At 42.6% G+C, this 15323-nt stretch overlaps 1 protein-coding gene across 7 annotated transcripts in view; it reads left to right on the top strand.

Moving 5' to 3' along the window:
* Positions 1–15323, top strand: part of fgd4a (FYVE, RhoGEF and PH domain containing 4a) — a 64077-nt gene that overhangs the window by 27897 nt on the left and 20857 nt on the right. For 5 of the 7 annotated variants that reach the window (XM_049574108.1, XM_049574114.1, XM_049574107.1 and 2 more), the window contains one exon: positions 9823–9903. In XM_049574108.1, the coding sequence (XP_049430065.1) occupies positions 9823–9903 (81 nt within the window). Of the gene's footprint in view, positions 1–3147; positions 3362–9822; positions 9904–14864; positions 14999–15323 lie in introns of those variants that run through there. The other 2 variants (XM_049574109.1, XM_049574111.1) reach the window with 2 other exon arrangements.

Raw genomic sequence — 15323 nt, 5'->3', positions numbered from 1 at the left:
CCGCTGTTGTTCATTTATGAACAGACTGGCCTGCTGGGGCCCAGTCAGACGTGGTGATTGGGTGGACAGGCTATTGATTGACACATTTGGAAGCTCCTGCCCAGCAGCTGTGATCTGTTTTCCAAGGTAGGCAGGCAGATCACAGGGGGAAAGCAGGAGGAGGACGTGGAGGGGGTAGAGGGACAAGAGATGTGTGGTGAAAGGGAAGGAGGTAAGAGAGATAGATGAGGAGAGAATGACTGCTGCCTGTCGATGTTATCGCATACTCTAATTCCAACAATCGATCCCTTTCTCAGTGCCCAGTGACCAGAGTCCACTACCTCTACACTGCTGTTTGGATCTCAATTATGCGACTCTCCTCATCTCTGTTACTTACTCTGTTTTTGTACAAATTCGCTTAAGCTTGGGACTCGACGTTTTTGCCATCTGATATCCAAACCACATTTAAATCTTTAGTTGTGTTCTCTTGGGATGATGATCATTGCAGTGCCAAGCAGGAAACTAAACTTTCTTTCCCTCACTTTTTCTTAATGTGTTCCCTGAAGTACCGACAGGAAGTGTTTAACAGGGGGGGCCGCCGATGTAGTTCAGGATCACAGCACACCCAGTGACTCACTTGGCCTGCCCTCATTAGACATGGGCCAGAGCGCACGTTCAGATCATGCTTAAAAGCTGATCTTCACATGCTGGGGCCGTGTAGGCAGCACGCTGGGAATCAGAAAGTAGATGGACAGCATCTGCACATGATGTACGATTTTTACGAGGCACATGTTTAAGTTAGTGGAATGTGAGGCAGGCTCTTTTATAGCAGATAAGGGAGATCTTCTGGAGGAATCTTAGTTGTGTTTGCCAAGGAAGACCCATTGTCCACTGCTCAAATTTACTAAGAAGTAACCATATCTACTGTTAAAACAAAACCTTACCTTTTAGGCTTGTGACTACTTATTACAAGTTAATAAAAGATGAGCTTTTTTTTTTCAAAGAATTTTTACAGGCCTGAAAAAGTGAAAGTATTGATAGAGAAGAAAGCAAAAGGTAAAGCTGCACCAGTCACTGTTTTCATATTAACGATGGATCAAATGAGTGCGTAATGTGACAGGGATCACTTGTAGTGACGAACCCAGAGAGAGAGAGCGTTAGCATCTGACTCTGCAGCTCATTCTTTGCATTTAAAGTGTGCAACTAATACCTGATTTCACACTCACCGAATCTAGAGCTGCAGTGATTAGACAATTGATCAACTTTCTGATTGAAAGAAAATTAATTGCCAACTACTATACTATACTATACTATACTATGCCAACTTTTGATACTTGATAAATCACTGTAATCAGATTTCTGCCTCTTAAATGCGAGAATTAATCTTGAGTCTTTGGGTTTTGGACTGTTGGTTGGACAAAAAAAGCAAATTAAAGATGTCACTTAAGCCCTGTTTCCACCAAACACTTTCGGTATGGTACCTTTGGAACCAAAAGTAACCTTTCAGACATGCTACCAAGACCCTAGGTCCATCTAGCATTTAAACCACAAACAGTACCCTTAAATGTGGACAGGGTTATTGTCACGCACTGCTCCATCCAGCGCTCACTGTATTTCCTCATAGATGGAAGGTCTACACGTCAATTATCGCCCACAGAACCATGTTGCATGCCGACATTTTCAGAATCATTCAGAACAGTTTGCAGTGAGAGTCTCTCTCGATGGGATATTTAAAAATAGCAGGTTTGTCCATTTAGTCCTTCTCGGGCAAGCGCAACTGACAATTTAGAGACTAAAAGATTCATTGTTTAACCATGAAGATAAATTGGCCCAGCAGTCAATAATGAAAATAATCATTAGTTGCAGCCAAACTGAACTCAGAGCTTAATTTTTGTCCACAGCAGGCAGCTGCTTTCAACTAAAAAGCTCTAAAAACCCGCTGTACTCTACCTGCCCAGCACTAAACAGCAGACAGATACAGTTAGCGGAGACCAAAACAAAGCCTAAAGGAGAGTGAATCTTTGACTTCTAATTGTCTGGTGGGCACCACTGCACAAACACATGCTGTAAAGACTTTGCTAATTGGCTTATTCTCTGTACAAGAACTCATCACAGGACTAAATTGTTAGATGGAGGGTAAACTACATCATGAGCTGGAGACGGGAGTCTCAGCTGGTTGCCTTGACCACATAAAGGCAGTACAAGGCCTTTAATTTTCACTCTATTATGTTTGTGGCAGAGAACCATAACTCTGTGGTAATTGTCCATTATGGAGGGACAGGAGAGAGGGGAGACAGACGCATCTGGTCTCGTTCAATAGCCAATCTCCTCTGTGTCAAGCATGAAAACGTCAGACGTGTGCTCACACACACACTCACATAGACACACACATTATCACTATGAACCTCATGTGTGATTAAAGGGGTGTGACTTGGCATATTAATACATTCTCTCTCTTCCATTATTTATGAGTTACATTTGAATGGTATTTATCTCGATCTAGGGCAGCCATGCAAATGAAGCTGAGGTTACTTTGCATTCTTGTGTCCTTATGGGCAGAATCAGCCTTTTTGTATATTTAATGGTATCTATTTCTCATCATTATTGGATGATAAGTGCAGACTGTCCTCTGTGATTTAGGTTTCTTAATTTTAGAATCTCATTCATTTCTGCTGCAGTATATCAGGGCTGAGATTAGGTTAAAATTGGGCTTTGGGGGGTTTGTGCAGTCACATTTTGTGTAATATAGTTAGCATGTCTGAAAATACAGTTAGGATGCAGTGGCACAGGAGCAGAAAATAGGCAAAAGAAATGTGTTTAATATGGGTTGTTTGACTGGCAGCACTGCAGATAGTTAAATATTAACTGTTACGGCTGGTTAATTTTCATCTCTCTCACTTCCCCATGAGCGTGTTCCTCTCCCTTCCCTCTTCCACCTCTCCTCACTGCTGATTTACAGTGTTCCCACCCTCTCTTTTGGTTTCTCTTGTCTTCCCATTCTCTCCTCCCACCCTGGGGTGACTTTGTCCTTGAGTGTTAGCTCACCCCAGAACATTATTATGGAAATGGTTAAAATTGACCGTGAATCAACATCTTGAAGGACGACTTCCCTCCCTCCTCCTTGTCTCTCCCACACCTGGTGACTCTGGTTTCCAGGGAACCGGTTTGTACAGTGTCGAGACAGGTACTCCGAAGGTTTGATGGGTAAATACAGACATGAAGTAACCAGGCGACAGGGAAACTTGTGTCTGAAGATCAGACTGTAATTTCCTTATAGATGCTGGTAAAACTGAGTTGAAGAGAGATTTTGAGATGGATAAACATCGGGTGATTGACGGGCCCAGGAAAACCCAGCTGTACTGGAGAGGAATGCTGCTCACAGGTATTGTGGAGATGTTTCCTTTTGTTTGACAGTCCAGCACCTTAGAAACATTAAGACTGTACAATTTGTTTTGGTTTCAGTTATGAGGTGTGTGTGTGAACTACTGAGAAAAGAACTGGAGGAAGCGCTGGTTTTAACACAGAAACCCACACACGCAGGTGCTGCCTGTGGATGCATCAGTGTGGGTGCAGTCACCTTAAAAACATTTCAAGCATGTAGCGTATCTGTTGTGGAAACCGTGTGGACGATTACTCATGACATGTATAAAGGTCAATCAACACAGTCTGTATTAAAGTTATGGTGATTACAGCTGTGGATTTTTACACATTTGGTGCTCTGTTGAGTATTTACAGCTGCCAAAGGTGTACTGTGTGGGGGCTGAGTCAGAAATTGAACTACAGTAGTCTGGGTGGCAATCTCTAGGCACCTCATGATTCAGTTTGATTCGAAGGGCTGAATGTGATTATAAAACAAATATAAAATTTTGGATTTCTATACATGATTTTTCTTTTTACGGTGTGTCTACTTGCCACTTTAAAAGCATAATATATCTGTATTCTGGTTGGATTGTGTTCACCAGCGGTTACAAAACTTACACGCAATCATAATGTCAAGACATTAGGAGAAATTACTGATTACTGATTACTGAAATTGACTTTCCTGCATGGAGACATAATCATGATGCATCCAATGCCAGCCTTAGAGCAAATTACTTTTCCAGCGATTTTACTGTCGCGGACAAATTTTTAATTTTAGTATAAAATAAAAAGAGTTTTGTGTGAACTCTCGTGATTGTTCGGTGTAAGATGGTCAGCAGACTGTCTTAAAGACTGTCTTTGTCCAATTTGTTTCTTCTTGTTCCGACAAAATCCGTCATGTTTATTGAAGAATAACTGAACTCCCTGCAGCATCAAAGAAGAAGCAGGTTAGACGGTAAACACGGAGGGGCCCTGAGGGGATGCAAGAGCATGAGCAAGTATCGGTTCTTTTTTGTAGGCTAGTAGTGAGTTGAGGTGTCCAAAGTTTCGTGTTTTTGCGGACACAAGAGGAAGTGTTAATATGTCATATTTATTGAAGAGAGTTTGGCGTAATATTTTCCACCAGGAGTAAGATGGGTAAAAACCTCAAAAGAAATCTAGCTGTAGTCTTGTAAAGGTAGGTAGGAAGGTAGGTAGGTAGGTAGTGACCTTTCAAGATTTCAGTCTTTGCAAAATCTTACTGTGTGTGACTAAAAACTGACATTGTCTTTAGATGTGAGAGGGGTGTCAGCCTTTCATCAGACAAAGTCCTTTAGTGTGTGGAAGACATAAGAATGGGTATTTTCCTGTACAGTATGGAACCTTTTAGGGCAGACATCACAATGATGTCAGTTCTGTTAGCTGAAGGCAAAACATAACTCACAGGGCTGTAGGCTATGAGTCTTAAAATGTCGTCCTGTTGTGTTATTAGGAGTCAGAATAGAAGGAGTCATGGTTTAAAACTTAAATTCTTTCATTTAAAAGCCACCAGTACCCGTCAATAAAAACAAAGACAACTATGGTTAAATGTGATTAGACCAAAGGGCGGAGGCGATCATCAAAAATGCTCACATGTGCAGCGCACACGTCATATCAGGTTAATGAAAGAGTGTTTACTTTTGTAGGGATGAATAACGTTCTGTGTATTATTATCATGTCCACCTAATCAGAAATTGGAGAGGTATCAAGATTGGATTTCTCCATTACGCTAACTTTGTAGCACATTAGCTAACGTTAGCTTTGATAGCAAAACAAACCAGAGGAAACCGTTCAAGTGTCGTCTCCTTTGTAAGATTGGTATAGTAATCCACCATAAAGCCGGCCATCCCACCTTCAGCAATCCTGTTAAATTGTCCATCCACTGAGTAAGAGCGTACAGGTCAACCAGTCTGGTCCCGTCAGTCAGTGTTTACTTACTCAAGTAACACTAAATTCAGTGTGGCGCTCTACATTAAAATGAGAGTTCTGTTGGTCGAAGAAACAGAGCATTATATTTCTACATGACTTAATGAATGGTTTTGCTGCTCCGTCTTCCCATACAGAGTGTCCAGAGTGCACACTGCCAGTCTGAGAGTGCGTTGCCCTGGATAACCAAACAGTACATTCAGACAGCACTCCAAATTTATGAACGGTCTAGTGGAGTGAATGAGTACTTTGCCTCATCTTCCTCCATTGTCTAAAGCAAGCCAACAGAACTTGATAGCTAGCACTAGCTAATGTCTGTGGAGAATTGTTTTGCCTCCAGCTAAGCCCCGCCCACCAAAAAAACATCATACTGTTTACTAACAGTAAGAGGGTCTATAGCACAATGCCCAAATTGATTAGCTTTATGTGCTTTGATAGTTTGTGGATCACAATTGAGGTCTGTAGCACAGAGGAATAAGCTGTATCAGACTGTGGCTACATTTCTGAAAATTGGCTTAGGAACATTTAAATGTATGTTTTGGTCTTTTCAAAGAAATTGTTTACTACAAGAAAAATTCAGAATATATTGTCAGCCTCATATTTTAGGATATGTTGGAGTTTAGTTCAGATAATTTATTTTTTCTGTGTGTTATTGTACTGATATGTGTGTTCTTTCATCTATGCAGGATATTTCCATTGTGGGGTAATCTTCTATTTCTGCTTTGACTGGCATCTGCTTCTAGTGAATGCAGGGCATGCATAATCTGTAACACATTAAATGGCCCAACTCCACATTTTCTGATGGGAAGTACAAAGCGGCTTGAAGTGTTGGAGAGTAGAGCGAATGCGAGCAGTGACAGTGGAGAGACGAGGATGTCAGTCTGTGTGTTGACTGAAGGTCAGACTCGGGTCATTAGTCATTTGGTGTTTGACGCAGCAGCCGTCTGTCTGTCAGACTTGTGTCGCTATAGAGAGGGTGAATGTAAACAGAGACGAGGCAGCTATCAACAGCGGAGAGATAGACTGATGTGATAATACCTTTGTTTACAACTCCTTCGATAGTGAAATACAGCGTGTATATACACACACAGTTCTGAAGATTTGATAAATGTCACAGCTCATTAACTGACCTTTATCTGTCAAGGAGGAGATACCTGTTTGCTTTTAATCATTTGATCAGCCACCATCATTACAGCTTCATATGAATAAAACAACCACCAATTTATAGCGGTATCAGAATGGTGGCTGCCATTTTCTTATGTAATACCCAGACTGCTTGAGGGGGAGTGAAAGCTTTAATTTACAGAGTTGATTGGATTGCTGTGAATTTAGCAGCTAAATTGGATTTTTATTCTCCTTGAATGCCACCGTTGGAGGATTTGCTGCAGTTTGCCACCTGTTTTGATGTGTGTTTAATTCATGATGCTAAGTAGAGGAAGCCCAGACGTACAGAACGATGATGTGTTCAGTATAAAGCTGACATGACAGACATGCGTCAATACCTTTTATATTCACTTACAACTGTGCAGTTTTGGTCTTTTCAAGTAAGCTTGGTTAAAAAGAAAAGGGCATCAATGAAGAAAATCGATCCGTTTCTTTTACAAGATCAGTTATTTCATTTCATTTTTTTTTTTTATTTCTTAGAATTACTGTGAATTTGGGGAAGTTCGAGGCATCTCTTGTTGGTCGCTTTCAAACAGTTATCATGATCATTGTCAGGATGGATGCACGTCTGAGTTTCATTATCAGTATTCAGACTTTATCGTCAACCGTGTCTGACATCATTTCCAAAAATCTTGCCTCAGTAGTGTCCACAGTGCATGTCAATGTGTGCGTGTGATTTGTTGCCATTTCTTTTTTTGTGCAGTGGTCTGAGTGTTGTTATGCTAAGAGTTGAGACTTCAAGATTATGGAATATGAAAAACAGGAAGTTGACAGACAGGAAGAGGAAGTTTAGGGTCAGGCCAGTAGCTGGACCAGTAGACTCTCCCCATCATATATCATCATTGATGAAGGTTTCCCCTCACACCCACATCTCAGAAACCCATTCATTTCACCTTTATATTCTCCATGGATGTTGTCACTTATGTTCTGGGGTGTGTGCCTTTTGTGTGTGTGTGTGTGTGTGTGTGTGTGTGTGTGTGTGTGTGTGTGTGTGTGTTTAGTGCTGACAGAGTAACATATCCCCCACTTCAGGAAACAATAGGTGGAGTGTGATGACTCTGGTCACATGGCCGAGGGTCTGCGGGATGCTTTTGATAAGCTGCTTACGTGTTTTACAGTAAACTCTGAATAGGGAACTTATATAACTGACTAGGTCCAATTTATGTATTGTAAAGTAGGTGTGTGTGTGTGTATGTGTTTGTGCGTGTGTGAACAGCAGGCAGGCCTGTCATGAGGAGTCCAGATGGTGGGTGGAGAAAGCCCTCCTTTAATCCCTGCGCCAGGATATTATACCCCCCTTCGCACACACATGCACACGCGTGGGCACATGGGCGCACACACACACACAAAGTCATTTGTACCTCCTCTTAAGTATTTGTACGACCCCACACTGAGTTTGTCCACTTTTCCTTTACATGGCATTATCCACTCACCATTATGTCGTCTCAGTTCAGCCCTGCTGTGCTCGTATATCCTAACTGACACTCAACTAAATACTTTGTGCAAATCATAGTTTGGGGTATTAAGAAAAACACTGAGAGTGTTGCATGGACAGTCTTAGATTAATTAATGACAAAATGTGTGGAGATAGACTGAGGGAACACAGATACTCAACTGACTGTCTAAACAAAACAAAACTAAGTAGTGATTTTACTGCTGATTGATGGTTTAAATGGAAATAAGCAAGGTTTTTGCTTTAACTATCCCATTATGACATAAATGCTAATTGCACAATGCACTGGCTACAGAATAATGTTACTATCTGTGGATTGGTTCCTTATAAGCCTCACTTTCACTATGCAGCTCCATCCGCCACTGGGTACCATTTCCCGGGAAAATGAAAGCTCTATTTACGGTACAAAGGAAGTGCGACAACCATTACAGGAAGAGTATGGCGCTCATTTTTCCATGGTAGTTGATGTCATGTAATGGTCAATGCAGTTACTATCCTCATTACAAGAAATGACAGGCAGTGTAAAAACCAAAGTAACTGTGGAAAATAAAGTGCAGTGTGTGTTGTTGTTGGTAGTTGCTAGGCTCTTAGGTCTTTGCGACAGCGGCAACAATAATACCACTTGAAAACACTCGGGAAGGAAAAGTTCAAAAACTGAGCTAATGTGATGAACGTACGCCCATCTTTGTGTTACAGTAATCAGATATTGAGTTCCTTAATTACAGCCCGATTGCTTCAGGTTTTAGTTACGTGTAAGCTTATATGTATTGCACGTTTATTTCCGCCACTCCTTATGGCTCTTGTAAATCCCATCTGCGGTGTGTTTATGCCTCCTATGCACAGGTGGAGAAATGTTCCCAGCAAAACTGAGTAGCGTGACCTCAGTAAATCCAGTGAAATACATAATCAGCCTCAGTTGACATGTCTCCTAATATTTGCCAAATCCTCCATTAAATGCATCAGCAATGAGGAGAGAGGCTCACCTTGCAGACACTCACGAAAATGACAAACAGTAGCTCCAGCCTGATGCCTCTGCACATGTACTTGGTGCAGTGTCACATCTGCGCAAAATAATAATCTACAGCCATGCTTTTCTTTTGCTTTTTGTCCTAAAATCAAGCTAGAAGTAACCTTTAAGGAAAATGAGGATGAAAGATAATAAAACAGGTTTCTCACGGTTGTGATTGGTTGGTATCACTGTCAGTGTCATTGCCAGCACAGTGCGAAACAAAAGTTGAATGAATTGAGGTCGACTTCAGATTGTATGGTTGTACAGCTGTTCTGTTGTGTTGTGTGTCACTTACATGTGTTGCTGCATGTCAACATTGATCACATTGCAGCTGTGATGCTTCATATCAGATGGAACGTGTGTGTGTGTGTCCCTTTTTTATTGTGTCTGAGTTATATATATGTGTGTGTGTGTTTGGGGGGCTTCCTAATACTCATGCGAGCCCATCATTGTTTTTACGAGCGTTGCTATTTTCTCTTTAATCTTTTATGTGCATATTAAACGGCTGTGTTGAAAGAGTGTTAGCTCTCCCCACAGACTATGCCCTACATATCACAGACAGACTAATTAGGGTTTCTATCTCCAAGGGGCGGTATATTCCTCTTCATTCTCAAAACAAACACAAGTCTACTCCTGATCTTGATAAATGGTGCTACCAGAGGAGCGCCGCAAAACTCTGGCAGCTTTTGCCCCACACCAGCTTCGTGCATGTCCAGCACGTTGTTTTGGCTATTGGAAAATACGGAATGGTATTTTCATCTCCTCTGTCTGTCGTTGCTCCTCTTACATAAAACATGGGGTAGCCTGAAACATTTTGAAGCTCCTGCCTCAGATGTGGGTATTAAAATACCCTCCTGTTCTCAAGTTTTCTCGTATGTCTTTTTATAGTGAACCTTGTGTTTTGTCATTGCAGAGAAGAAAGACAAAGCTGGCTGCTTCCAGTCCAAGACCACTGATGAGGCCTGCGTGGCGGTGAAAATCGAACACTCCAGAGGTGGGCAGCATCACCATGAACTCACCTTACACTTGCTTTTGTGCTTGTTGGATCTTTTTCTTTGAAGTGCAGCTTTATTTAAATGAATTTGTCACAGAAAGCTCCACTGGTCATGATGGTGATCACTGATAGCTTTATCGCTGCAGACATCTCACATTTGCGCGGGGGTTATTCATTTTCTGTGGTTTCCTGTCTGTCTGTATTTGTGCTAGTGGTGACGCAGTCCTTTTTTTTAATACCTCTTCTTGATCCTCATCTTGTGATGTGTGGGAGGTAGCGCTGCCACAAGCCGAATTAAGATGCATAGCTTTTTAACTTGTCAGTCGCCACCTCTGATTCACAGCAGGCGGGCTGCACTTATTTGCATTTTGAAGTCGATATCACGGCATGAGTTTGAAGCCTTTTAGTCCTTTTTAAACTTCACCAAATCTGGTGAGATTTCCTCCTTCTTCTGTGCAAATCAGCTGCAGTGGAGTGAACTTCAAGACAAGATTCATGTGCAGGGAGGGGATGCAGGGAGGGGATGCAGGAAGATGCTGCGAAGGGCAGTATGAACACTCCTCCCTGCAGCTCACAGCGAGGCAGGGGTGTGAAGAAAGCTGCTGGTCTCTGCTCTATTTTTGTATCAGAGGCGTGTGTGTGTGTGTGTGTGTGTGTGTGTGTGTGTGTGTGTCTCAAAGTCTGCATCTGTGTGATGAATGGGTGCGTTCCTCCAGTCCTCAGTGTCTTGCTATTTTCACCTTTTCTCATTTTCTCTCCTCTTTATGTGTCTCATTCTCTCCTGTAAATCCCTCCCATCTGGCTTTTTTATCTGTCTGTCTTCTCTACACTTGTCTAGTTTCATCATGCCCTCACTTTTCCTTCCTTCCTGTCTGTTTCATCCTATTCTTCTTCCTAAATCTTTTTCTCACCTTCTGCCCTGAGCTCATCCCTGTGAAATAATATCACTGTGTCTAGTTCTCTCTCCAGTTCCCATTCTACACCTCCCTTTGCCCCCCATATCTTCCACACTCCCCACACTCCATCCTCTTTTTTTTTCATCACAGCCCCTGACAGTTTTGTCTCCCCCCCCCCAGTGTCTGCTGGTTCAGAGCAGACTGGGGTCCTAATCTCACGCCGGCCCTTGGATTAGAGGATGAGGCAGGGTTAATCTGAAGAAAGTCTGGGTAGTTGAACAGAAACAGCTAATCCCCCATGCCTGGTAGTAACGGTTATCTGTCACCCTGTCTGTCACTCACTCACTCACTCACACATACACACACATGCACCCTGTTTGTGCTAGCATGGTAGACTCAATGAACTCTTCTTGTACCAGAGCAAAGCCAGACATGTTCTTTAACTACACACTCTCTAATCTCACTGAGTGATGTAGGGCACCAGAAATGGTTAGAAACTGGGTTTTGTGTGTCATTGTTTGTGTTGCCTGTGTGTGACTATGTAAGTAAGGACAGAAGCAGCAGTTACTGTCAGTTTATCTTAGTATGTGGCATGTGCCTCTGAAAGTGTTTTACCCATTTTAACAGTATCAGGAAAGCATTTAAATGTAAAGGCCCAGATTCACCAAACCAACATCAAAGAAACGGCAACGAAGGCCAACCGTTGTATCAATTTGCCTGTATCTTGGCCAAAAAGTTGCACCTGAACACACCGCAAAAACTACAGCCAGTGGCCAGCTAGCTTGAACGTTCTGCACCAGCGTGAGAGGAAATAACACTCCATACCATCAGGTGGCTGTAGTCTGTATTAGTCATTTAGTAAGGGAAACCAGAAGATCAACAGGATGGATCTTCACTTCCATTTCTCTTCTCATACTCTGAGCTGAACTGCCAATCAGAGTGAAAACTAGGGCAACAGATGCTCACTGACAGCAAAGAGCATGGATACCAAGAGGCGAAGCTCAATAGAACGCCCCATAGCAACAGACTCGCCCATGGTTGTGTCCTACCGCCGCCATTTTGGACTGTCAGCAGACAGTCTGGGCTCAACAGTCCAAGCTCAACAGTCCAAAATGGCGGCAGCGCTACCACTGCGCCCCTAGTGGCTGTTGGCAAAAATTCAACGGAGCTTCGCCTCTTGGTATCCATGCTCTTTGCTGCTGGCGCAATATTGACCAGTGGCCAACCGCCAGCTTGGTGTGTCAGGCCCCAAGGTGTGTGTACATCAGTGTTAGGCCTGTTACTCTTTTCAAAAGTAATAACATCTCTTAACTTACTCCCTGCCAACAGTAATTCGTTACACTGCTCGTTATATTAGTTTTCCATTATACCCCATAAAATTAGTAATCGTGAATCTCCCCAAAATTCAGGTGTGTGCCTCTGTGTGACTGTCAGGGTAATCGCTGGTAAGTGTAGCTAAGGCTAGATAGGTTTGGGTTTTTTTACCTGGGGGTTTTCTGTTGCTTGTGACTGGTATTTACCCAAGGCTCTGTCTGAAAGACGGAGAGGCACTCACAGAGCAACATTTCATCCATCATATGTCCAACCACAAGCTTCATGACTTCTTGTAGCCCGCAGCTGTCCACGACTAAAATCCAGTTTTGGGTGTTTAGCCAGAGTAGCGCTACAGCTGACCGCCGTGGCTGAGAAGGGCCATACCTTTGGTGGGGTGTATTTCTTGGAGCTTCACGTTGTTGTGCTGTCAGTCGTAGTAGCTGAGGTGTTTTAGAGCAGAGATTTGAGGAAGTGTTTCTTGCAGTGGAAAGAGTTTTAGTCCGACTACCTGCAGTAACAATGTTCTTGTCATCTTTCCCCCCGACAAAATCAAAGACATGGGAATAGCCTATTTCTAGCCGCTAAGGTTTCATCTTCCAAAAGAGCTCACTGCTTTGTGACCTGTTTGTGCAGCGTGACGATTACAAAAATGAGTCTGCTGATTTGATGTTGTATTTCATGACAGTAGTTATGTGACCTGTTCTTTCATTGAGCCATCAGTCTGAACACTTTGACAAAAAAAAAATCACCTCATGATGACATCAAATGTGACAAAAAATTGAGGGCGGATATCTGAAAATCAGATTACTTAACAGCAGCATGTAAATGTGGGTTATGTTGTAACCAGGTGCCTATAAACACATTTCCTGGATTTCCTGTGTAACAGTCAGGAAGTGCTTGAGTGCAGATCTGTTAGAGGTCAGGTGCCACTGGCAGCATCTCTGATGACACCAGTCAGTCCTGTCTGTATGAGCTTCAGTGAGACCCTGCCAACAGTGAGACTGCAGGCTGCAGAAGGCTGACTATGTCAAGTATTTATTGGCATCAACTTGTGGTTGCACCATTGAGATGAGTGCATGCGAGTGCAGTTTTGGTCAACAATGCACAATTGTTAAAGATGTATTCACTCTAAGAAGATTCACATGTAGTATAATAATAATAACTTTATTTATATAGCACCTTTAAAAACAAAAGTTTACAAAGTGCTTTGACAAGCAAAGCAAAAGCAGTGCAAAGTAGTGTTTAAATATATATCTTTTTGGGCATTTTTAGCCTTTAATGGATAGGACAGACAAGTGTGAAGGAGAGAGAGGGAGTGACATGCAGCAAAGGGCCACAGGGTGGAGTCGAACCCGGGCCGCTGCGGCAACAGCCTTGTACATGGGGCGCCTGCTCTACCACTAAGCCACCGACGCCCCTCACATGTAGTGTTTAAAACACAGATTCATTCATCTCAAGTGTTCCTGAACTACCGTGCTGCCGTAAGTATAGGTAATTTGACAGGAATTTATTGAATGGAATTTCTACTGATCAAACTGGCTCACTGAAATGCCTGTCATTCCTTCTGAACCTGCCCTGATGACACATAACACATGTCAGTGAGCATGCAAGTGCTTGACAATGTGTTCGCCGTGTGTGTGAAAGTATATATTCAAAATAAGCACACTCACACATCCACAGATAGCACAGTAACAAAAATATTCATGTCATTGTAGCCGTTAGCGTGACTTAAATTAAGGCTTCCTGTGCAGGTTTAGTTCTTTTTTTTTGTAACCATGTGATGGCTCACAGTTGATATACAACACTACATCAGCAGTTATTCAAAAGAGCAAGCACCTCATAGCTCAGCTGTCAGACACCAGGGAACAGCTCTGCACACAGGACAGATACAGACCATGGAGAATCTAAAGTCGCAGTTCACTGTGCTGACTTCTACAAAAGGTACATCTCATATCAATAAGTAGCCTGTTCCTTGTGTTTGATTAGTATTAATGTTGATGTAGAGTCAAATTCATATGTTAGTGGATTTTACCAGACGCCTGTTTCTCACGTTTTTCACTTGTTTATGTCGACTCACTCTGTTCGACGACTGGTTTTTCTCGGTTGTCTTGTTTTTATGTCTGAAATATTTGCACAGGAAGAGTGCCTGAGGAGGAGAAGTTGCTGGATGGCGGTTTAACATGATAGATTAGAGGCTTTGGGCTTCATTAGGATTTCAGCAGGCAGATGAGAGAACTGTTGCGAGGCGCTCCAGGCTGCTTTACTGTGGTGCTTGTTAATCATTGATCAGACTAATCAAGCAGAACGAGAAGGCTAGTGGCTGTTATACAAGCGGGCCTGTCCTCTAAAAGTGTTTCTGTTTCACACCGACGCCCTCGACAAAAGGGTTTATTTGTTTCTTTTATGATCAGATTAAAGCACCAATCAACAGGTGAGAGGAAGCTGGAGATCATGTTAGTCGTGTTAGTCGTGCAAGAGCTGTGCGTGTATTTTCATGTAGCTGGACTGTCAGTGGTGCTGTTTGTACATTTGTAGCTTTTAAAATGTACATTTTGCAGTGTAAATATAAGCAGATCTTGTCTGTTCAGAGTTGTGTGCTGGGAACCTCAGGGTATGTGTGTTTGTCTCGCTTTGTGCGGCTTTGTCATTTTTTTAAAAGCCACCTAAGTAGGGGGTGTGTGAGCGAGAGTGAAGGAGGAGTCTTGTGCTGCTCTGCGAGTCCTCTCACTCAGCTGAGTCACTTAGCGGTGGCATTGCCTGGGAAGATTGCATGGGACCTAAACTTAGTCCTCTTCTGGGACTCACTCACACTTTCACACACACAGCGTGGTCCCTCACCGAGGATACACTCTACAGCTGTTTTCCTGTCTGAGTCAAACTCCACGGTGAGTTCATTCCCTGGGATTTTTAACTTAACAAAATATTTTATTTCTACTCAGTTCCTGTTGGATTGTCTCTCCTGAGCCTTGGCTGATTTTAGATCAGATCACACCTCCGTAATGGTGAGAACGAGCCTGCATGCTCTCATGTAACCTGCTCTCTTTATGTGTAACAATGTTGTAATGTTTACACTCCTACACTGGCCGAGTCTTGCTTATGATAAATAGCCTTCGTGTGTAAACAGGTTCAGACAGATCATTGGACTCCAAAATGTCTACCCTTTTTGTGTTTCAACCACAATGTAACAGCTGCACACTAATTTATAATCAA

The sequence above is a fragment of the Epinephelus fuscoguttatus genome, linkage group LG4, assembly GCF_011397635.1.
Source record: "Epinephelus fuscoguttatus linkage group LG4, E.fuscoguttatus.final_Chr_v1".
Classification (NCBI taxonomy): Eukaryota; Metazoa; Chordata; class Actinopteri; order Perciformes; family Serranidae; genus Epinephelus; species Epinephelus fuscoguttatus.
Note: the sequence above shows the minus strand (reverse complement) of the source record. Positions and strands in the feature narration are given on the sequence as shown.